The 23,337-nt window shown below is 41.2% G+C and overlaps 1 protein-coding gene across 3 annotated transcripts in view; it reads right to left on the reverse strand.

Annotated features, from left to right (window-relative positions):
* The window catches only part of FBXL13 (F-box and leucine rich repeat protein 13), a 227,738-nt gene that overhangs the window by 22,725 nt on the left and 181,676 nt on the right, over window positions 1-23,337 (reverse strand). For all 3 annotated transcript variants that reach the window (XM_068276222.1, XM_068276221.1, XM_068276220.1), the window contains exons 14-17: window positions 20,538-20,658; window positions 20,296-20,458; window positions 14,789-14,908; window positions 10,361-10,487 (exon numbers count right to left, since the gene is read on the reverse strand). In XM_068276222.1, the coding sequence (XP_068132323.1) occupies window positions 10,361-10,487; window positions 14,789-14,908; window positions 20,296-20,458; window positions 20,538-20,658 (531 nt within the window). The remainder of the gene's footprint in view (window positions 1-10,360; window positions 10,488-14,788; window positions 14,909-20,295; window positions 20,459-20,537; window positions 20,659-23,337) is intronic.

Consider the following 23,337-nt stretch of genomic DNA (forward strand, 5'->3'; position numbering starts at 1 on the left):
CATATTCAGTAGTAGTGTATTGTGGGTAACCACAACTGTTCATTTATAGCTGAATTATTGCAAATTTCCTTCTGTTTTAAGAAGGCAAATTACACCAAGCTTTGCTTTTTTTTAGTAGGAGGGCTTTTTGGTCCCTTTTATCCCCCTATACGTCCCTAGTAGTTTGGGTCACCCTGAGCTGCTCGGTTACTCTAATGTAGGGTAATGAAAATAGAAATGTGATGCCTCCTGTCTTCATATTGTCTGGCCACTGAATTATTAAGGAATACCGACTGCAGAATACGCACACATGCCTTGAGGTTTCTCTGAAACTGCTATTTCAGTATCTTTCACTTTGCTTTCCACTTCAGAAAAAGATGCCACACACGCATAAATGCACCAAGCACTAGATGAGAAAAGCATGTACACCTGCTTATTCTTGCAGTTATCTAAAGCCAGTCATTTGCCAGTAATGAATACAATCATTCAGTTCCAGGACAGGAGCTTCAGTTAATGTTCACATCAAACATCAGAATTGGGGGAAAGCCTTAGAAATGTTTACAGTAGCATGATTGTTTGTGCCAAATGGGCTTATTTTAGCATTTCTGTAACTACTTGTTTACTGGTATTCTTATGCACAACTGTCTTGAGGTTAGCCAAAATTAAGCAAAAAAAAAAAAATCTAGTGAGCAGTATCTCTGATGACAGAAATAGAGGCACTATGTAGATTCCTGCCGGATCACTTGCAACCTGCATCATACAGACACACAAGTTACAGGCACAGCCAATGGTGTATCCTACCACCTGCTGACAGAAATGCCTTGTTATTGAGAGGAAAATGACCAGACTGGTTTGAGGTGACAGAGAGGCTATGGTGACTCAAATAACCATTAAAGGACCACTACTGCAAAAAATAAATTACATACTTATAAGAAGTAAATTTCTCTCAGATTAAAATGCATTATAAATTCCTCTTCTCCCATGTCACTGTCACTTACAGTAGTGGACTGTAAAATTCTGTCAGATATGTCAGCTTTTGGACTAGTTCAGTGATAGGCAAACTGTTTAAGGAACTACAAGTCCCACAATGCACTTCATAAGCCTGACAGCCACAGTCATTCATAAAGGCAAAAGCATTGTGGGACTTGTAGTTATTTAACAGCTGGAGAGCCAAGTTTGCTTATCACTGTTCTAGTTCATCTCCTCATGGGGATCCTAAGTATCTCCTTTATTCTTTACAAAAGCACATCCCTACTCATTTGCACACTATTCTGGCAGTTGGACAAAGCAACCTCCATCCAGTAAGTGTTTCTGAAAATAAATAACTGAGTGAGGAAAAAAATGCATCTGTCACATTTTTACTGCCTACTATAAGCCACTGCTACACAGGAGAAAAGTAATTAATTGTTCATTTTAATCAGGGAGAAATGTACTACTTCGGAGTATGTGTACACATGTATTAATGAATACAATTTTAGAGGTTTTATGATTGTGATGAGTACAAAAGCAACTCAAAATGCACATCACCTCTAACCATGTGGGTTTCCACTTCCATCAATTGAGAACAGGAAGCTGAAGAATACTTGTCACAAAGAATTCACAGCAAGGGAGGCTCTGACTAGTACTATTATAGTGTTTATAACTGTATAATAACTGGGAGGATACACTGTTATAACTACTGGTAATTCATGCTTAGATGACCAGAGGAAACACTGCCCTGTCGCTGTGTTTGGCTTTAAAGGGATACTTAAGTCTAAAAAAAAAAAAGTTTTACTCACCTGGGGCATCCCTCAGCCCCCTTAAGCTGTATGGTGCCCTCGCAGCCTCACTCCGATCCTCCTGTCCCCGCCGGCGACTACTTCCGGGTTCGGCGACAGCCGCCGACAGACTGGGACCGTGAGTGATTCTCCGCGTTCCCAGCCGCTATATCACCCTCTATGCTGCTATAGCGTATACATATACGCTATAGCAGCATAGAGGGTGATACAGCGGCTGGGAACGCGGAGAATCACTCGCGTTCCCAGCCTGTCGGCGGCTGTCGCCGAACCCGGAAGTAGCCGACGGCGGGGGGCAGGGGGATCGGAGCCAGGCTGCGTGGGCACCATACAGCTTCAGGGGGCTGAGGGATGCCCCAGGTGAGTAAAAATATATTATTTTTTTAGACTTAAGTATCCCTTTAACTAGCATTCATTTTTTTAATTCACTTGAATTACGTTAGAGTATGGTTGATTAAAGCTACTGTATGTAAAAATCTTCATTATGACATTCATTAAATAAAAGCTCCAAGAGTGTGCTGAAGGCAAAGCACCCCAGACCTGTGATGTTACGTCAGGGATTTTGGTGGGACCAGGCCAAGGCAGAGGTCTTGGAACTGGTTGTCTTGCAAGGTTTTATATTTTTTAATTTAATATGTACTTCTAATGAGTTTAAAATTGTAACATTTTTGATCATTTTGATTCATATTTATATACGAACTCTTGTGAGCTGGTGCCTTTAATGGTTTATAACATGACAGTAACATTATCATTAGCCAAGTAGGGCTCTCAATTACTGAGAGTTGTTCTGACAGGTTGTAAACCGAGCCTCTTGGTGTAGGGCTGCTACCAGCAGCATGATTCTGGTGCTTAGACAGGGGGCAGCAGAGAGCGTAAGAGAGAACGTTACTGTCTCAGCACTAAGTTCACATCGGAAATTGAAAAAAACGCTTGCGCTTAGCACGAGTGAATTTACTGAGATTAGCACGGTACAAATCAATGGACATTTCAGCGATTCAGAGTGATCGCGATCATCCCTTTACTAAATGCTGCAGGTAACGCTTTTTGCGATTGGCGCTAATCGCAAAATGCCCGTGATTGGTGCCAATTGCGGCAGTGAGAACATTGCCAAAGGTTAGAATTGCACTAGTGCTTTAAAAAGCGCTAGAGCTTTGGTGATTAGTGGGAATCACCTGCTAATCGCCCTAGTGTGAATGGGCCCTTAGATTTCGCTGGGAGAATGTCCGATAACTTCTCTAGCAGCTAAAAATTAAAATGATGGTATGTATGGCATTAAAAAAGTAACCTATGACAGGTATGGTGTTTTTTTTTTAAGTCACCACAGAAAAGATTAATTTCCCTATAAGTGAAGTAAACCATATGCCTTTGCTGGAGAATCCTGCAGCTCAGGAACTGTGCCTCATGTTCCATGTGTGTTGTAAAGCTGGGTGATCTGGACTCCAGATGTGAATGTCATTTTATGTCTGCTTGTAAATGCACAGTTTACCTCAGGAAATGATGCGGAATAACTTGTGGGCCTGGACTGGGCAGCCTGTTGCTTTAATCATCCTCAATATGGTCATGAATATTATTTATTTATGTTTTTTTCAGAATATAAGGTTACAGAGAAAGTTCATAATGATGGTGGGTGAATTGAATTCAAGAAAACATCTAAAAAAATATACACAGATCACTATTTTTTCAAAAGCCTGTACAGAATTTATTGTACGTTAGCTGCCTAAAACTGCTTAAAGGACAACTGTACTGAGAGTGTTGTATATAATGAACAGAGGCGCCAAAAGAATAAAAATAAGATAAAACTTTTAAAATATGCGGAGGAGGCAGTGGTGGATTTATCTCCCCAAGGCAGACACAGAACTGTCACTTTTAAACACTCATAATTTTATTGACATAGTCCCGAAAAGGGGTTGCAACGCGCTTCACGGGCATCAACCCGCTTCATCAGGCAATAAATGAGGAGTATAACAGCAGTGAGTTAGGATAACGCCTAGAGGAGCTATAGGCATTCTCCCGACTCACTGCTGTTGTTATACGCCTCATTTAAGGTCTAATCTCCCCACTTGCTGTTACAGTGGTTACCTATGAGGTGACCCTGGTTTGTGAGTATTATTTATGTACTCTATTATTTATTTTACACTAGACTTACTACAGTAAATTGGGCTCTCTGTGTCCCTATTTTTGTGAACTGTACTGAGAGGTATATGGAGGCTACCATATTTATTTCCTTTTAGCAGTACCGGTTGCCTGGCATCCCTGCTGGTCTAATTGGCTGCTGTAGTGTCTGAATCCGACCAGAAAGAAGCATGCAGCTAATCTTGTCAGATCTGACAAAAAAATGTCAGAAACACCTGATCTGCTGCATGCTTGTTCAGGGGCTATGGCTGAAAGTATTAGAGGCAGAGGTTCAGCAGGATAGCCAGCCAACTAGTATTGTTTAAAGGGACGTAAATATGGCAGCCTCCATATACCTCTCACTGCAGTTGACCTTTAAACTGTGTAGGTAGGCCTTACCTAACAACAGGAGCATTGCTAAGATTTGAAATGATTTGGAGTGTCTGCAATGGGGGAATTGTGTTGCACACACAGCTGTGAGGGAAGGTGGGTGTAACCATGAGATTTTGTGAGTTTGGCCAGGCAATGTATGTAAGCCTAGCAAGCAAGGGTGTACATGGAAATCAATGTCAAACCCACATTTGAAACATGCATCCACACCATAAACGCACATAAGCATGCACACATACTTATCATACACATGTGGGCACAGACATGTAGACACATAGATACAAGGTACATTATTCACACTTTATATACCATAGCCCCACACATGCACTGTATCCCTCTCCCAAACTCATTGTACTGTATGACGAGAATAGAACAGAGGCGCCAAAAGTATAAAAACAGTTATTAAAACTTTAAAAATGCTTAGGAGGCAGCGGTGGACTTACCTCCTGCAAGTATAGTGGGTAATAGGTGAGGGTATTATTTCAAGTAATGGTGAGAGTGATTGATTAGGTTTAATAGGGAGATGCGTAGTGAAGGAGAATACAAAAAGGTCGTTATTTCTATAGAAATTGTAATTCTGTCGGGAGGGGCTTATTAGGAGTAGATTTCTCCACAAAAGTTTATATTAGCATATGTGACGAGTAAAAAACATTATAGTGTGGGCAACGGGTGAGAACTCATAAGTAAGTTCCTTAATAGATAAACAGTGCTTGTAGGAGTAAAAAACAGTGATTCTAGGAATAGTGGATAGGTATGGTAGGAGTAATAAAGCAGGACACTTACCAGCAATTAGTCAGGGACACTCCTGGCGCCTCAGTACCGCAGTGGTCTCTTCTTGCTGTGTAAATCAGTTGTGTACGCCCCCTCACCAATCAGAGGGCGGGTGGGCGTTTTCCCGCCAAGCGGGAATGCGACCACATGTCTTGCATCATTAATGGCCGTGAAAGCGGCATTTCGGTCGCATGTCTTGCGTCATTACGGGCCATGTCTTGCAATACGGGCCGGGAGCGCGGCTTCCGAATCTCGGTTTTGGCCATATCTGGGCACTGACGTCATGAGGATCTAATGCACATGCGCCGAGTGCCTGTATTGTTTATCTATTAAAGTACTTACTTATGAGTTCTCACCCGTTGCCCACACTATAATGTTTTTTACTCGCCACATATGCTAATATAAACTTTTGTGCACAAATCTATTCCTAATAAGCCCTCCCCTATTACCCACTATACTACAGGTTCGATAACACCTTATTTCCCTTCTATAACTTATTACATGTTATCAGTTCATACATCTGTATATATCTATGCAATTGGTCCTAACACACTCCAATCTGTGCCTTTGTCTCCAGTTGTGTGCTCCTATTTCCTATTGCCTGAGGAAGCGGGTATAGACCCGTGAAACGCGTTACAACCCCCTGGAGTATACCAAATAAACATTTTATATTTTTGAATAAGACAGTCTCTTGAGTCTGCTAGCAGGAGGTAAGTCCACCGCTGCCTCCTAAGCATTTTTAAAGTTTTAATAACGGTTTTCATACTTTTGGTGCCTCTGTTCTATTCTCGTCATATATATATCTCCACCCCTAGTGGAGGGGGATACCCCTTTTTCTACTATCTACAGAGAGCGACTTCTTAATCCTGAGTGAGGACAGGACAATCTCCTCACCTGCCTATACAGTGGTTGCCTGGCGGTAACCCTGGTTTGTGAGTATAACATACTCTTTCCATATTACCAATTTTAATACCTACTACACTATATTGGGCTCTCGGTTTCTCTTTTTCATATCATTGTACTGTAGTACCCCTGCACTGCAAGCTTTGGAGTTTTCTGTCTTCCCCTTCTGCAAAGATGATGACTGGAGTCATCCTGGTGGAAGAGGAAGAAGAGGTGATACTGCTGGACTTGAATTTCTGCAGCTCATTAAGCAGGGGTGTCAAACTCAATCGCATAAGAGGACAAAAGCTAAAACATAGTCTAATGTTTTGGAGGGCCTGCTCCTCCCCTTTCTGCAGAGTAGCCCAGTGGAGCAGTTTAATATTTACTTACTCCAGTGCTGATTCAGGTCTCCTCTGACCTATTAATGTAGTAGACTTTTTCTTTTTGACAAATAGCATGGTATAATGGTATAATAAGACAGGGTACAAAAGAAGCATTATAGTTCTGATTCAATTGTTAGTCATTAGTTACAGTACCATTGCATTTATTATTATTGTGGTATTGCTTAACCTCCTTGCCGGTTATCCCGAGCTCAGCTCGGGATAACCTGCGTAGGAGCATTTCTGTTTTTCAAAATTTTTTTTTTACTGCACGCAGCTAGCACTTTGCTAGCTGCGTGCAGTTTCCGATCGCCGCTGATTCGCCGCCCCCCCCCCCCCTCCAGACCCCTTGCGCAGCCTGGCCAATCAGTGCCAGGCAGCGCTGAGGGGTGGATCGGGATTCTACTCTGGTAACGTTACGGCCGTATTAAACCAACTATTGGCATACCATATACCACACTGTAAGATGTATGTAAAGCTTGTGCGGTGTCATGAAGTATAATGCACATTACCCATTTCAGAAACAAAATGGGAGCAAGTGCACTAGAGGTTGTTGGAGCTTCAGGGAGAGCTAGAGACTACAGAAGTAATCAAGCAAGGCAGTTATTTTTCCATGACCATTGCTACAGAGGTTCGCATGGATGGTGACACAGCTTGTATAACAGGATCCCAAGATAGAAACAAATATAAACTAACTCTGAACTGTTATTGTGAAATGACCTGTACTGGGTATGTTATAATTTTGTTTTAAATGTTGGCAGAGCTATTTATAAGGCCACTGGCACTGCCTGAGTTTATTCTGCAGAACAGCAACACTTGGTACATTCTTGTATATTAAGTGGTCCTAAAGCCCTGAGATGCAATGAAATATTTCACCTAATGTGGTTTTCCTGAGTTTTTTACAATTTCTCTCTTTTTAGCTCTATGACCCGGCCGCTTCATCAATATGCACTTAAAATGACTCCGTTCTGAAAGGGATATAGAGGGTGCCAAATTGATTTTCTTTTAAATAATGCATGTTGCCTGGCTGTCCTGCTGATCCTCTACCTGCAATACTTTAAATCACTATCCCAGAATGAGTTTGGTACATAGAGCAGGTGCTTTGAATAAAGTCTGAATACACTGGCACATGATTGCCTCTAGTGTGTGATTCAAACACTACTGAAGGTAAAAGATAAGCAAGACAGCCAGAATAATGGCATTGTATAATAATAAATAAACATGCTTGGTGAAATTTGCCTTCTTAACCTCTTGAGGACCATGGTGTTAAACCCCCCTAGTGACCAGCCTAATTTAACCTTAATTGGCCACTGCAGCTTTAAGACCAAGCTGCAGGGCCGTATAACTCTGCACACAAGTGATTTCCCCCCCCCCCCTTTTCGCCCCACCAACAGAGCTCTCTGTTGGTGAGGTCTGATCGCCCCCCCCCCCCCTGTGTTTATTTTTTTTAATAAATATTTGTTTGTTTGTTTTTTGAATATTTTGCTATTTTCGTCTTTTTTTCTAAATCCCCTCCCTCCCCCCAGCCGGCCAATCACGGCGATTGGCTGTCATAGGCTTCTGCCTATGAGAGCCGATCGCTCTCTTGTCCCCCAGGGGGACAGCCGTGTCACACGGCTGTCCCCTGTACAGCGCTGCTGCTGATCGCAGCGCTGTACATGTAAATACACAGCGGTTTCGCCGTGTAACAGTCTTCCGAGCGGCGATCGCCACTCGGAGACTGAAGGCGGAGCTCAGCTCCGCCCACCAAGCGGGAGATGCGCGCGATCTCCCGTAAACTGCTGCCCCAGGACTTTACGCCAATTGGCGTTAGCTGGTCCTGGGCTGACGCCGCGGCCACGCCCATCAACGTGACGCGGGCGGCAAGCGGTTAAAACAGAAGAAAACTTGCAATAATTCAGCTATAGTGAACATTTGTGGCTACCCACAATGCACCAATACTAAATATGCAAATTATCTATTTTCGCCCCTGTAAGCCAGGCAAGCATCTAGAACCGCTGGTGTATAGCAAGCCTATAGCTTTAAATATTTCACAGCCACACCAGCCCCACATGCAGACAGCCTGTTTTGGACTTTTGGTCCTCGTCAGTACATGGCAGGGATTGATATGGCTGTATGGTATGGGATGATATCCTTTATACTGCTCTCAATACAGGGCCACTTTAACTGTAACCTCCCTTGAGCTGGACCCACACTGCTTCGGGTGTCATTTATTTTATAAATACTACAGAATGGAAACAATCTTCTTTGGCTTTGGGTTAAAGAAGGCAATATGGTTAATGACAGCCTTTGAAGGAAAGGCTGACTTAGTAATCAAATAGAAACCAAAGTCTGTGGAAATAAATATAGAATATAGGAAAAAAACAGCAGATGGTGCTTTTTTAACACACACATCACATTAAATTTGATACCATTTTTATTCCCACACTCTTGGGTAAGCTTTTCATCCAGCTGCCATTTCCTTCATGGAAATACAAGTACACAAAATTACAGTGTTACTCGGGTTCATTATTAATACTGGCCAATTGGATATAATTAAATGCACAGAAGCACTAAATTACATAATCATACTTGCAGTACAAGTAAAGTATGTTCATTTTTTATAAAAACTTGTGAGCATGAGTACATTAGCTTTTTTTTTTTTTTTTTAGTATGTGTTGATTACACGTCTCCATGTACTCGCCCTTCAGGAAAACTAATAGTAACATAAAGAATTTATAATAATTGACAGTTCAATCATTATTACCCCCAGACCATCAACTCCACAGATTGGCTGGCAGGCAAAGCATGGTAGTTATGAGCAGAAAAAAAAACTGTAATTAGTCCCACCCAGAAGGCAATGTTGGGTTTAGGAAATGAAAGCTTCTAGCAAAGCAAATAATCAATCTAAAGAGCAGCTCTGTTAATTATGTTGTAATTTACTATCCTAAACAAGGAATTAGTTAGAATTGGCTTGCTTATCACTAATGCATGGAAACCAACACAGAATTGGGTGAAGATTCAGATAAAAGGCAGACCATGACACACATATAACAAGTCACACCACAGAGGAAATCTGCGTCTATCAAAAATGGGTGCCAGGGAAATTGGGGTGCCGGGTTAAGCTGCAAGAAGAACAGCATCAATGTTGCCCATATTCTACTATTGAGAGCTGGCTAATGATGCTCTATTATTGCCTTACTTTACCCTTCCTCTCACACTAACCCTCTCTCTATCTACTTCTAACATTAACCTACCGCTATCTAGGCCTGTGACCTGTGACCCACTACAGATCGCTGATTGCAGTCGCCAGCGTTTTTGTTAGTGTTTTGTAAGGCGATTTCAGTAAGAATTTCCAGCGTTTTTTGGAGCCATTTTATTTGCGTACTAATGATTGCAAAAGCAATTAGCAATTACATTTTTGTTGGTGGTTCAGGTGGTAAAATCACTGCAAAATCTCTTTTGTACAGTGATTGGTAATTGATTTTGTAGCAATTCTATACTTAACATTGAATTGCAATCACTGTGACTTGGCCAAATCACAAGTGCTCCAGTAAGCTCACCTCCAATTACTTTCATTGGCAAAGCGATTTTTGGAATGGCTGACGATTATTGGCAATTCCAAATTTCTGCCGAAAGCACTCTAGCGGGTCCTGGGCCCTACATTATCCCCCTTCCCTATTCCTAAAGCTAACCTACTGCTATCTAAGACCATATAAGTAGGGCTCCCTATAATATTTCCATTCCATGGAAGTACGTGAAATACCTATATAGCAACTCCACTGTTATTTGAAATAAGACCCTGCATCTAAGTGTCTTCTTTTCAGGTTCATTTTATTGTTGATATCTAATGTGTCTTTGTACACCAGGTATTGTTTATCCTGAAAAACTTTGGCTGTCTGCAATGATGACTAATATGAGGGGGTGTAGCTGGGGGAGACCTAAAATCTGTGCCACTAAAATGTGTCCTTTGTCCCTCGTCTCAAAATGTTAAGCACTATGCTCTTAACAGACTTTTAATTAAGCTTGTTCCTTCTCTTGCTTGAGCTGTGTTTCTCCATACAATAGAGACATTGTCCGCACACACACCTGGTCTGTTATGCTGGTCCCAGAGACATCAATGGAGAGAAGCGAACCCATATTTCCAACAAGTTCAATGCCAGAATCACTCACATTCTCACAAAAGCGAATATTTAGGAAGTTTAGGTTGTGACACCTACGGAAAAAACAAACATTTTATTTGCATTCATAAGCAATAGATAAAGTAAAGAATGCTAGTAAGAGTACTTATAGAGGAACTTTACTAAATATAACTTAATGAATAAACTTCATTTTTTTGTAGTATTAATTTGTAAATTATTTAGTCAATGTTTGCCTACCATTTACCTACCTTGCCCTCATTTACATTTTTAAAGTCATTGGGAATCTTTAATAAAAAATAAAAAAAAGCCAGATACTTACTTACCTAAGGAGAGGGAAGGCTCTGGGTCCTAATGAGCCTTCCAACTCCTCTCCCAGTGCCCATTCCATTACAGGATCCCCCGTAGCAGCATTCAACAAATTTGGTCAAATGCTGCTGTCTCAGCAGCTGGAGGGAGGCTTTGGAAATCTTCTGGAGCCGAGCACAGTATGGAGCTGCCTGTCTGCGGGAGGACTCTGCTCCCGAAGACTTCTGAAGTCTCCCCAGGGTGGGGGTTTCAAACTGGGGATCCTGCGCTGCACCAAGGGCACTGGGAGAGGAGATGGAAGGCTTAGTAGGACCCAGAGCCTACCCTCTCCTTAGGTAAGTATCTGGCTTTTTTTTTTATTATTAATGACTCCCAATGACTTATCAGTGGTGCCAGCATCTTTACTGCTAGCAAGGTTGTGTGATGTTTTTTTCCCCATCTGTGTAATGAGCAGTAAGTTTGTAAAGCCCTAAAGTGGCCCACCTTTCCTCAAGTTATTGGGTGCTATGACCTGGGTGGCTAGCAAACACCACCATACCATATGCAGAAGTAGTAGAGATTCAGGTCAGCACACCAGTTGTATATCAAAAGCGTCAAGCTTACAAATTTATTGCATCAGGTACAGTCCACAAAGTTACAGCTGACAATTATTTCAGGGCCCCATGGGGTCCGCTCTCTCAAAGCACATTGTAGACAAATACAGTGACAAACTAAGTGCAAAATTATATACTGTACAATATCCAGTGTACAACACCAAAATGCTGAAGTAGACCACACCCTGCGGGGAATTGTTTTTAAAAAAATACTTTAGTTGCCTCATATTTGTATGCAATCGTTTTGTTCACCCCACTGCATTACATCTGAAAGAATGCAATTCAACTGCAACTGAGTAGTTTCATTTAAAATTCATTGTGGTAAAGTAGAACCAAAATTAGAAAAAGTTGTATCTGTCCAAATATTTATGGACCTAACTGTATCTGTTAAATTCCTTTCATTTCACTGCCAGATCCTAGTATGCTCTCTATGGCTCACTAAATTGACACAAACTGTATATTGTTATAAAGAAATAACACCTAACATATGGGATCAATTGGCCACTCATGCTTTTCATTTCTCTCCATGACATGTTTTGCTGGCATCTCAAGTATAATATTCAAAATAAAATGTCAGGCTGAATTGGAAGGCCTGCAATACTCCAAATACTAGTCCTTTCACAGTTCTACTCCACTAGCCCAGAACAAATCATGAGGGCTCTTTCACATCAGAGCTTGCGTTGGAGAACGCTCAAAGCATACGTTTTGTTGTATGCGTTTTAATGCGTTTTGATATGCGTTGCACTGCAGTGAGTGTGCGTTTTTAATCCGTTTTCAATGCGTTACAGGACATAGGAAAACGCAGGTAATTTTTTTTTCTTTTAGTTTTCAACTTTCTACATTGTTCCTCTGTTGCATTCTGGGACTGATTGCCTGCGTTAACGGATTAAAAACGCGCATAGTGTGCGTTTTACATTGACTAACATTGTAACGCATAAAGCTAGCGTTGGCCAAAAAACTGCGCCTGGGTGCAGTGTAACGCAACGCACAAAAAGGCTGCGTTATATGTGAAAGCTAAAATGAAAGTCTATGGACTTTCATTTCACCTTGGGTAACGCAAACTTTATCCTTTGCGTTGAAACGCAGAAAATCTGCCCTAATGTGAAAGAGCCCTGAGCAAAAGAAAACACACAGCTCCTATGAAAGTTACTGAAAGCAGTTCTATTCTAGTTTCAACATACAGCCAGTTGGCATGCATGAAAAGGACATCACAATCACTAATGTTTGTCAAAAGGCATAGTATTTGACAGAACTCTGCAGCCAGAAATATGGATTTTATTGGAAGGTGCTGTCAAAATACAATGCAACATACCATGAAAAAATAATCAGACTGCAAGATAAAGGTAGCTGCACTATAGCAGAATGCCTGATATGCGCTCAACCAGGATACTTTCAGAATGTATTTTTTTTCTCCATGTCTGTGTGAGCTTCCTTCATGTGCTTTAGTACCACCCTAAAATATAATCAGCCATAGCCATATAACTGCTCTGACTGTGAACCCCTTAATGGATTATTAGTTTAACCTTCTTGGCGGTAACCCCGAACGTAGTTCGGGGTAAGCCGCCGGAGGGTGCCGCTCAGGCCCTGCTGGGCCGATTTGTTTAATTTTTTTTTTGCTGGACGCAGCTAGCACTTTGCTAGCTGCGCCAGCACCCCGATCGCCGCCACCGCGCGCCCGATCGCCGCTATCCGGTGCGGCGCGCGGCCCCCCCCCCCCCAGACCCCGTGCGCTGCCTGGCCAATCAGTGCCAGGCAGCGCCGAGGGGTGGCCCGGGACTCCCAATGACGTCCCGACGTTAGTGACGTCGGTGACGTCATCCCGCCCGTCGCCATGGCGACGGGGGAAGCCCTCCAGGAAATCCCGTTCTTTGAACGGGATTTCCTGATCGGAGATCGCCGAAGGCGATCGAAGAGGGCGGGGGGATGCCGCTGAGCAGCGGCTATCATGTAGCGAGCCCTGGGCTCGCTACATGATATAGAAAAAAATAAATTAAAAAAAAACTGCCGCGCTGCCTCCTGGCGTATTTTTTTATACCGCCAGGAGGGTAATGGTCTTTACATAGTGGAGCAGAAAACGTACAAATACTATGTAAATGTATTATTTATTATTGTTGATTTATAAAGCACCAGCATATTCCGTGGTGCTGTACAAAGTAGGAAACACACATGGGGCCCTTATGCAATTCACCTTTTCTCCTGAGTTTTCAACCTAGGAGACAATTTTACATCTTCAATTAAAATTAACTTTTTAGCACTCTGCAATGGAAAAAGTACCAAAAAGGAGATGAAAAAGTACTGTCAAAATTATGTTGAGTATTTATTTGCCTGCTGGTGGTGCAAAGGGCATTTTATTTACAAGTTGTGAAAATATCACCTAGAAGAATGAGAATAGGCAAATGAGTAATGCTGTGATTCCAGTTGTGTGATTCCCGTCAGTTTCTCCACAAGCAAATTTGGATGAGGAGTTAGGCCCACTGCACACCAAAACCGCTAGCAGATCCGCAAAACGCTAGAGGTTTTTGCAGCAGATTTCAGAACGATTCTAGGCATGTTTAGAGAGGTTTTCTAAACATGCCTAGCGTTTTTTGGAGCGTTTTTGTGTAGCAGATGTCATATATTGTTACAGTAAAGATGTTACTGAACTGCTACTGTAGCAAAAACGCCTGGAAAACCGCTCTGATCTACCATTTTTCCGAGCGGTTTGCGCTTTTCCTATACTTTACATTGAGGCAGAAACGCTTCTGCAAACCGCAAAAGTGCTGCAGGACCCACGTTTGCAGTTTGCTAAAAACCTCAAACCGCTGGTGTGCACCAGCCCATTGAGATACATTAGCCAAGCGTTTTCACAGGCGGAAGCGGTTTGCGAAACGCCTCAAAAACCACTCGTGTGCACCAGGCCTCAGCCCATTGAAATCAATAGACTGCTTCCGAATTCAGGTGTTGGGGAAAAATCGGAGTGCCTCCTGAATTTATTTGGACATCACATTCAAATTCGTATATGTCTAGAGAGATTCTGATGCAATTGTACCTCAGCACAGGTACAGCGTCCGATTTGGAAATGGATGTGGCCCCCTAGTGGAAACTCAGCCTAAGTCTATAGTATAATATAGGTAATGTTATATTATCAATATTTAAACTATCGGCACCACTTAGCGCCCAATGCACCAAGTCACGCCATGATATGTACTCAAGAAATTATATACAGGAAACATGTCATGCTTAATTAATGGATTTTACCACAGGCCTTGATTGAGTGTTCCATACTGTATTATTTACAACACAAATTTACAAAAAACAAGTTATGGAGATATTTTATGCATGTTTAGCTTTTAAAAGACGTTCACTCTCTTCAGTTTATCCCTAAAATATTCCATAATTAAGTTATGTGTTAAAAAAAATGCTATAATATTTAAGTTCTAAATCAAACTTTTTGAACTGCATTTCCCCAGTGTGATAATACAGGCAAACTTTCTTACTTTTGGGCAATTCTGAGAAGTGACAGGTCACTGACACGCAGACAGTTTGTTAAATTTAGCTCCCTTAGCTTGCTTCCCGAAGGACCTTCCAAAACTTGTCTAACTCCTGGGTCACTGATCCTGCAAAGGAAACCACATTAGATTACACTAGATGTGCAGAGAACTACGATTCAACAGTTTGCAAGCTATATTTATCCTGTCCAACCACTTCTGGGATTATTGTATGGAGGAAAAAAAATCAACTGTGTTCATAGCTAGATAGAGAAGTTTGTGCAAACTGGGAATCTTTTCAACACAGATGTATTTTTTAAATGTTTGCATGCATTAACAGCAGGGACTAAAATGTAATACTGCTAGTGAAATACCTTCATTTTGAATTCTATTCAAATTTAATACACAATGGTTTATAGCAGACCAATTTAAGAAAAAGTATGAGCACAAACTTCATAGTATTTGGTATGTTCCCAGTTTGGTTTAATGACATTATGCACTCAAGCTGGCATGGACAACAGTCATGTTATCCCCTCATCATAGGCGTCAGCAGGAAGGGGTAGGGCTACTTGACCCCTTGCACTGCCACCTGTTAGAAAGCTACTGCAGGCTTTGCTAATTGCACTATTCCATATCCACTGGAGGTAGCTTCCACTCTGTTTACACTGGGTGACCTTATCCTGACAACTGGCTGGCCACAGTGCTCATACTGCATCAGCACTGTGGCCAGCTGGTTGTTAGAATATGAGGAAGCTCATCAGTCAGAACGCTGAGTGGCTGCCACTGTGAAATGTAGCTGCCAGCTAACCAATCAATCACCTAAAGGGCGCAAGATGGGTTATCTTGGTGCCAGCTCCAAGCCAAGTAGTGCCTGCTTTGAGAGCCGTAACATTGTTACGACTATAGCAGCACTGGGCAGTCAGCAGGAAAATATTTGTGTTATATTCCCCTACTTTGCCGCAAGCAGGGAGAACCATCTCACGGTTTCTCTCTGCGCCAAGCACAACATCGCTGGGAGCATACGTATGTCACAGGGCGCCCATGATGATGTCAAATTATACTCAGTCATTGGCCAAAACTGGAAGGTAGGTGTTTCATGGTGACTGATAGATACTGCTAGTTTCAGGCACTTCTCAGTTCCAAGTTAGCCAGGAGAAAACAAGAGATACTGAGCAATGTGCAGCCAACATAAACAGTATATCGCAAAAGTGAGTACACCTCTCACATATTTGTAAATATTTTATTATCCTTTCACGTGATGACACTGAAGATATGGCACTTTGGTATTATGTAGTAGTCAGTGAACAGCTTGTATAACAGTGTAACTTTGCTGTCTACATTTGTCATCTGCTATAGGGAACACTGTTTTCAAGTACATATATAATAATCAGGGATGAGCTCTGGATAAAATTTGAATGAAATCTGAATGAGTTTCATTCAAATTTCATCCTCTAATTAGTGCCCCTGAGCGGGTGTGTGCGGGGGAGGGGAGGTTAAATTTACCCAGCAGCCTTCTTCTTTAACCCGTCCAACGGCGCATCCCACGATGTGTTCCAAGCCGCGGTCACATGACTACAAACACTTCCTCCTTCCGGGTTGAAGGAGGAAGCGTAGTAGTCGTGACGCGGCTGGGAACGTAGCGTGTGACGGGTTAAAGAAGTAGGCTGCTGGGTACATTTAACCCCCCCCCACCGCACACACCCGCTCAGGTGCAGTAATTAGAGGATGATTTCATCTGAATTTTATCTGGAGCTCATCCCTGATAACAATAATAATAATACTACAGTAAAATCTCTTTCTAGTAACTGCTGATATAGTAAACCACTTGCTATAGTAAACGCAGTCCCCAGGTCCCAGCCATGCACCTCTGTGAATATACAATGTACAGTATGACCAATTCTGATACACTGTAGTAAACTTCTGATATAGTAACTACTTGGCCAGGTTCCTTGGAGTTTAATATGAAGGGATTGTACAGCGCTTATCTCCTGTCAGATTCAAAGTGCTTGCGAGCTAGAGCTACTAAGGGCATGCTCAATAGGCCACCCTGCAGTGTTGTTATTATTATTATTGATTTATATAGCATCAGGGTCTTCCTTGGTGCAGTACAGAATACAAGGTATAGCATTAGCAATACAATATAAACAATACGACAGTTAACAGTGCAAAACAAAGGTGAATTACAGCTGATGCAGTGAACAAATCAGTTACAAATTTTTACATAATGATGGAAGATATGCACACACACACATTACACAGCGTTGTTAGACAAAAGGGGATGAGAGTCCTGGACAATTGGCCTTACAGTCTAGGGGTTAAGGGATAGGGAGTATTACCCAAGGACTCCTTACTAAATAGATCCTAGCCTACTGCATAGGAGCAGCCAAGCTTCTAACCCTGGCCTCCTGATAACGTACTGGTTAAGGACGGGGCCCTTAACCAGTACACTATCCAGCCACTCTACATATATCACTAGCCTAAACTAGTTAAGAGGTATCAGGCTTCTTTGAGATAAGAGGAGCTAAATGCCTGGTATTCACTGTGCAATTTCCAATCAGATCGATGAGTCAAATCGATAATTCACAACAGGTCTGATCAGGCTTGTGATGTTTTTCCGATTGGTTTTCCAATCGTTTCTGTACAAAATCGATCGGAAACCTAATCTGACCTGTCAAGAAATTATCTGTTCGACCCTTTGATATGACAGGAAAGTGCATGGTGAGTACCAGGCATAAGAATGTCACCCCTTTTACATTTGGCCATTTTTGGATGGTTCACAGTGCATTGTGAGCACTATAAAGATGGCCAGTTGCAAAGTGCATAGTCCATATATCACTTCAAATAAAAAAAAGCAGCAAAAAAGCAGTGCTCCCACTTTAAAGCATTTTACTGTATTTAAAAATCAAGATAACATTTTCTAAAATCTACTTTTATTCCCTGTAAAAGTCATTTCACATATGACAATGCAACCATTCACAGCTGAAATGAGTTGGGGGTAGGGTATTATAGTGTCTGTGCCAAGAATACCTCATGAATCAGCTGAAGGCACTTTTTAGTTAGAAAAGTCGTCATTCAAAGGGTGTAATAACAGGTAAAGTACAGTTGCATGGTGTATACTTCAGCTGAAGCAATGTCTTCACATTTTGCAGCTGCTGTACAGTGCTTTCAAGCTCTCACATCTGTATTCTATTAACTTGTATCGTTATAAAAGAGGTAAGGTTGTCCCAGCTGCTGAAATTTATTGGTAGTATACATAACAACTATATTTTTTCCATCAAAACATACGAGAACATAAAATCGAGGATAGTGTTATTTCAGGAGGGTAAAGCTCATTCTTGCTTCTTCTGTGCTAGGCAACTATCAGGCTTATGCAGTAAATGCAGCGCAAACATCAATGAGAATGAGTAGCATGGAGTAAATTGAGGCAAGCAAATCAGTACACTCAGATACCAGACTTAATTTCCACGTTTTTTCTCCACTAAAATTCTAAAGCTTAAAGTGTAACTGTCGGGCATAAAATCAATTCTTTATTTTTATCTGGTAAACAAGTAATAAGGATGCTAACCAGGCAATTCAAAAGTTAAAATCACTATTACTTTTCTTGTTTATAAATGATCATTCCCCAGTTGACCTGACTCTTATTTGGTACACACAAAATGTGGTATTACAAAAAAAGTTGCAGGGAATGCTGGGTTGTCCTTTTTTGCTTCTCTACTTCCCCTCAGGACTTAAAGAGGAGCTCCAGTGAAAATAATATAATAAAAAAAGTGCTTCGTTTTTACAATAATTATGTATAAATGACTTAGTCAGTGTTTGCCCATTGTAACATCTTTTAAATCCCTGATTTACATTTATGACATTTTTACTGTTGGCAGGTGATGTAGCTGCTGCATGCTTTTTTGGCAGTTGGAAACAGCTGTAAACAACTATTTCCCACAATGCAACAAGGTTCACAGACAAGAAACTGCCAGGAGTACCACAGTCCTCAGAGTTTCTTGTGGGAGGGGTTTCACCACAATATCAGTCATACAGTGCCCCTGATGGTCTGTTTGTGAAAAGGAATAGATTTCTCATGTAAAAGGGGGTATCAGCTACTGATTGGGATAAAGTTCAATTCTTGGTCGGAGTTTCTCTTTAACTAATGCAGCCTGATTGGCTGAAGCCTCTTTCCCTCCTGTTTTCCCCTCCCACACCTCTGTTCCTCTCTGATTGGCCAATATTTCTCATGCAGAGACAATGCACTTTCTATAGTGAAGTGCGGGCAAATCAGGCAGAGGAGAGTAAGGGAGGAAATTACATCATTATTGGCTTCAAAATAGCCACAGTTGAAATGGGAAATGCTAAGAAGGATTCTCTCTTTTTTTTATTCTAGAAAAATCACTTAAATAAAAATGTGGACAGTGCAATACACAAGTAGCACAAGTATTTATCTGCTTATATATGTGTTTTTTTCTGAGATATTATGGCTGACAGCGAAGATGTAGCGACTGTAAGGAAAAAAAAAGTCAGATACTAACCTGTGGAAAGAAAAGACTCTGAACCTCATAGAGCTGTCCCTCTCCTCTCTCGGCATTCTCATTCCAACACTGTCCCCTGTGCAAATCTGCTGCTTCCCTTGGGACGCTTCAGAAGCACCCCTGTCCTGAGTGCTTCCGAAGACAAGCGGCTCTGTATTGCACATGCACGAATGTGTGGCAGTGTGTGCTCACGCATGCGCAGTATGGAGCCACCTATCTTCAGAAGCACTCAGGGACACGAATGTTTCCGAAGCCTTCCAAGGATGCCCGAAGGCATATCCGAGCAGTAGGCTGAATACCTACAACGGGGGGACAGCCCTGGAATGCGAGGGGGGAGAAAGGACCGGGAAGGCTCTTTAGGATTCAGGCCCTTTCCTATACATAAGTGGTGAGTACCTCCCCTTTTTTTTTCTTATTTCGATTCAGTATTAATATATGTATAGTTATGTCTATGGGCACATCAGCCAATACTAACTTTAGATCTCCTAAACCAAACTTTCCTGATCTGCGTATGTTTAAAAAAGGTGCCGGTTATTTGGGCGCTGGATATTGCCGTAAACTATTTTTGATATTCAGAATATCAGTAATGTTACCAATATTCCCATATTAGCCTCCTGAGCCTACATCTCACTGTTCCCTGTCCACACCTAACACTAATACCCCACCTATGCCTAACACTAACTTCCCCCTACTTACATCTGCTGCATGCCTCATTTACCTTCTGCATCTAATCTTCCCATTCACAAAACGTTTAATCCTATCAACACCAGGACTGCTGATAGCTATCATATCAAATGCCTTAATAAACTATTGCCCAGTTTGTTGGGCACCAAGTTTAGCAGTTGTGTGAAGGGGAAAGGGGGAGAGAGAGATCTACCTTGTAAAATTCCCAGAAAATTCTTAAGTCAGTCTTAGGTTAACAAAAATGCTGTTATAGGTTGTCCCAGTAAGTTTAGTAAAAATCAACATATTGCAGTGTGCATGAGTGACAGTACCTACCTTATACAATCTGCTACATTCAGTACAGTAATGTTCTTCAATGAGGAAATTGCCTTAAGACTGATATCTGTAATCTTTTGACAATCTGCCAAATAAATGTGGTTCAGGCTAGGACACGATCTACTAATGGCTTTGATGCTAGCATCAGTGATCCAATTATTTCCTGAAATAAAATAAAAGAACATCATAGTGAAAAGAAGAAAATTCAAAAATGGAAAGTTACTAATCAGTACACTCTTCACCTTCAATTCTGATCTTCACAAGCTTCTTTCCATGTGCAAGGACTTTAAAGGCAGAATCGGTAAGATGAGGGGAGCCTAGCAAAGACACTGAAGTAATGTTCTGGCACTTTTCCAGCAGAGTCTAATAGACCAAAACACAAATGATGTACCAGTTAAAAGTATAAATAGTCAACAGGTCAATCCTTGACTTTCATCGTTAAGGATTTTATTTAAAATGGTCTTCACTTTCATGTAACTTTAAAATTAGTTTGTACAAACTAAACTGCTATTATTATTATGTATATGGCACCAAGATCTGTGATGCTATACATTTTAATAGTATATGATGCAAAGAAAAAAAAAATTCCACGACAAACAACTATTACAGAATGCCCTGTATACATAGCTACATAGCAGAGATTGACACTCTGCTTTTTTATCTCACTGGTTTTCCCATCTATGGTGTATGCAGTCACTCGGTGTGGTCACTTCTAATTTTTCTCCTGGTTGTCAGAGTGTACACTGCAAAAGTGAATTTTTCGGTTTCGGTATAATAATGCCAATATTGCATTGGAAGGAGGACAAGGAGAAGTAGAACAATAGTCAGTAATAGTTAATTTCATGTAATTTTTATGTCCACGATGTGATTCATTAAGATACCTAATGTAAAGCAAACCCGAAGCAACCCCCCCCCCCCCAAAAAAAAAAGTTAGATACTTACCTAAGAAGAAGGAAGCTTCTGGATCCTCCAGAGTCTTTCCACGTCCTACTCGACCCTGCTGTCACTAGCCCGGAGGCTAGTTTTTAGTTATATAGGTTTTTTTTATAATATTACATCATTCTGTTATATTTGCAGTTTACAAACCACACTGTATTTTAAACTATAAAACAAAGCAGTGCTAATGACCCTTTGAACTGCATATGTATTAGTACGCTGCCGGTGAGTTGGGCACAGGGCAAGCCAAATGGCGGCTCACCCTGCTGCCAATAAACTCCCAGGTGGCGTTAAATACTATTCCCCCTCGGAGTCTTTGTAACTCGGAGGAAGATGTAATTCGGGGTGTAAAGCCGGAGCCCCGAACTACTCTTACATGCCCCGAGAAGCACATCATTGCTGCTATGGGGTGCCCAGGTTTGGCACCAAAACCACCTGCTTTGTTTGAACTTCCTTGCAGTAAAACCTTATCTGAAGCTGTCTCTGACCGTTTCTTTGATGTATAAGTGCTTCAGAAGAGCTCAGAGAAGCTCTTTTGCATAGGTAACAATTTAACTTTCTTAATTCTTCCTGTACTGGAAAACAATACTAGACTATTTTCTTTGCTACTAATGTTCTACTTCTTAGCTGTACTAGACATACAATTCATTATATCATAAGTTTTGTTTTGCTTCGGTGTCACTGTAAGGGGCCAGAGACTGCTGGTACGCAAGTGGTTAAACAACTATACCACTGCCCAGAGTGCTACACATGATAAATAAACATAGAGAGGTGCTTTTAAAGTGGACCTGAACTCAGAATGTCCTCTCTTCTCTAAAAGATACACAACAGCATAATAACCTTTAAACAAAAAAATGTATTTGTAAACATCCTGCACTTTCATATGAGCTTATCTGCCATATCTGCCGTGGCAGTCATGTGACACAGGGAAGTGATAAAATTACAACTTGTGATTAGACACAGATGAGGGGGAATTAGACAGGCTGAACTCTCTCTAAATACATACAGGGTGCATTCTCTATGTTTTCCTTCTGTCCTGTGCAAGAGTTCAGACCCACTTTAAGCAGTTTGCATGATTTAGCGGTGATAACAACAGTGTATTACACAATAAACCTTGGCCATGAACACTGTGCTCAGACTAAACAGACAAAATAAAACTTGCACAAAATAGTTATAGCTTTTCTTCCCATAGCAAAGAAAAAAAGCTCTGCACAAAACTTACTGACTGTACTGCTTTACACAAAGGCATCTTCCAAACAACATGCATTAATTCATTTCTTTGGCCTGACCTTAAGCATTCACATCACTGTTTATTTAGACCATACAAGGCAGCACATAACAACAATACAATTGTCTGCAAAAAGTGGGGATGAGCCTTTGACATTTCTAACTCAACAATATATTTCATGTTTTCATATTGCTGTGGCACAATAAAATGTCATCGTAAATGTTTGGGTTATTTAAGTGACAATGAAAAGCTGGTGTACAGTCTGAAAGGAAGTGGCAAGAGAAATATAGTTACATAGGGGGCCATATGCAATTCACTTTTTTCACCTGAGTTTTCTCCTAGGTGATATTTTTAAACTTGTCAATAAAATGCTTTTTAAGCCACCAGAAAGCAAGAAAATGCTCAAAATAATTTTTATCTAACTTTTTCACCTACTTTTTGGTACTTTTTTTGGTGAAAAAGTGCTGGAAAACTTTTTGAAATTGAAGATGAAAAATTATCTCCCAGGAGAAAACTCAGGTGAAAAAGTGAATTGCATATGGCTCACAGAAACAAAACTGAGAGATAATACTAAAGAAGGGATATGACCCAATTTATCACAAACTCAAGCAGTTCTATAATCAAAAGTACATTTTACGTATCATGTAGACAAAAGATATATTAAATATTAAAAGAGATGCATAAGATGCCCTCACTTATAGCCACCCTACAAGAACCCAACATTTTTTGCACTTGCCACAAACTGACACACATTCTACAGAAAGCAGAACAGTTGGTTACATAGTTACATAGTTATTTTGGTTGAAAAAAGACATACGTCCATCGAGTTCAACCAGTACAAAGTACAACTCCAGCCCGTCCCCCACATACCCCTGTTG

This window comes from Hyperolius riggenbachi, chromosome 3 (assembly GCF_040937935.1).
Source record: "Hyperolius riggenbachi isolate aHypRig1 chromosome 3, aHypRig1.pri, whole genome shotgun sequence".
Taxonomy (NCBI): domain Eukaryota; kingdom Metazoa; phylum Chordata; class Amphibia; order Anura; family Hyperoliidae; genus Hyperolius; species Hyperolius riggenbachi.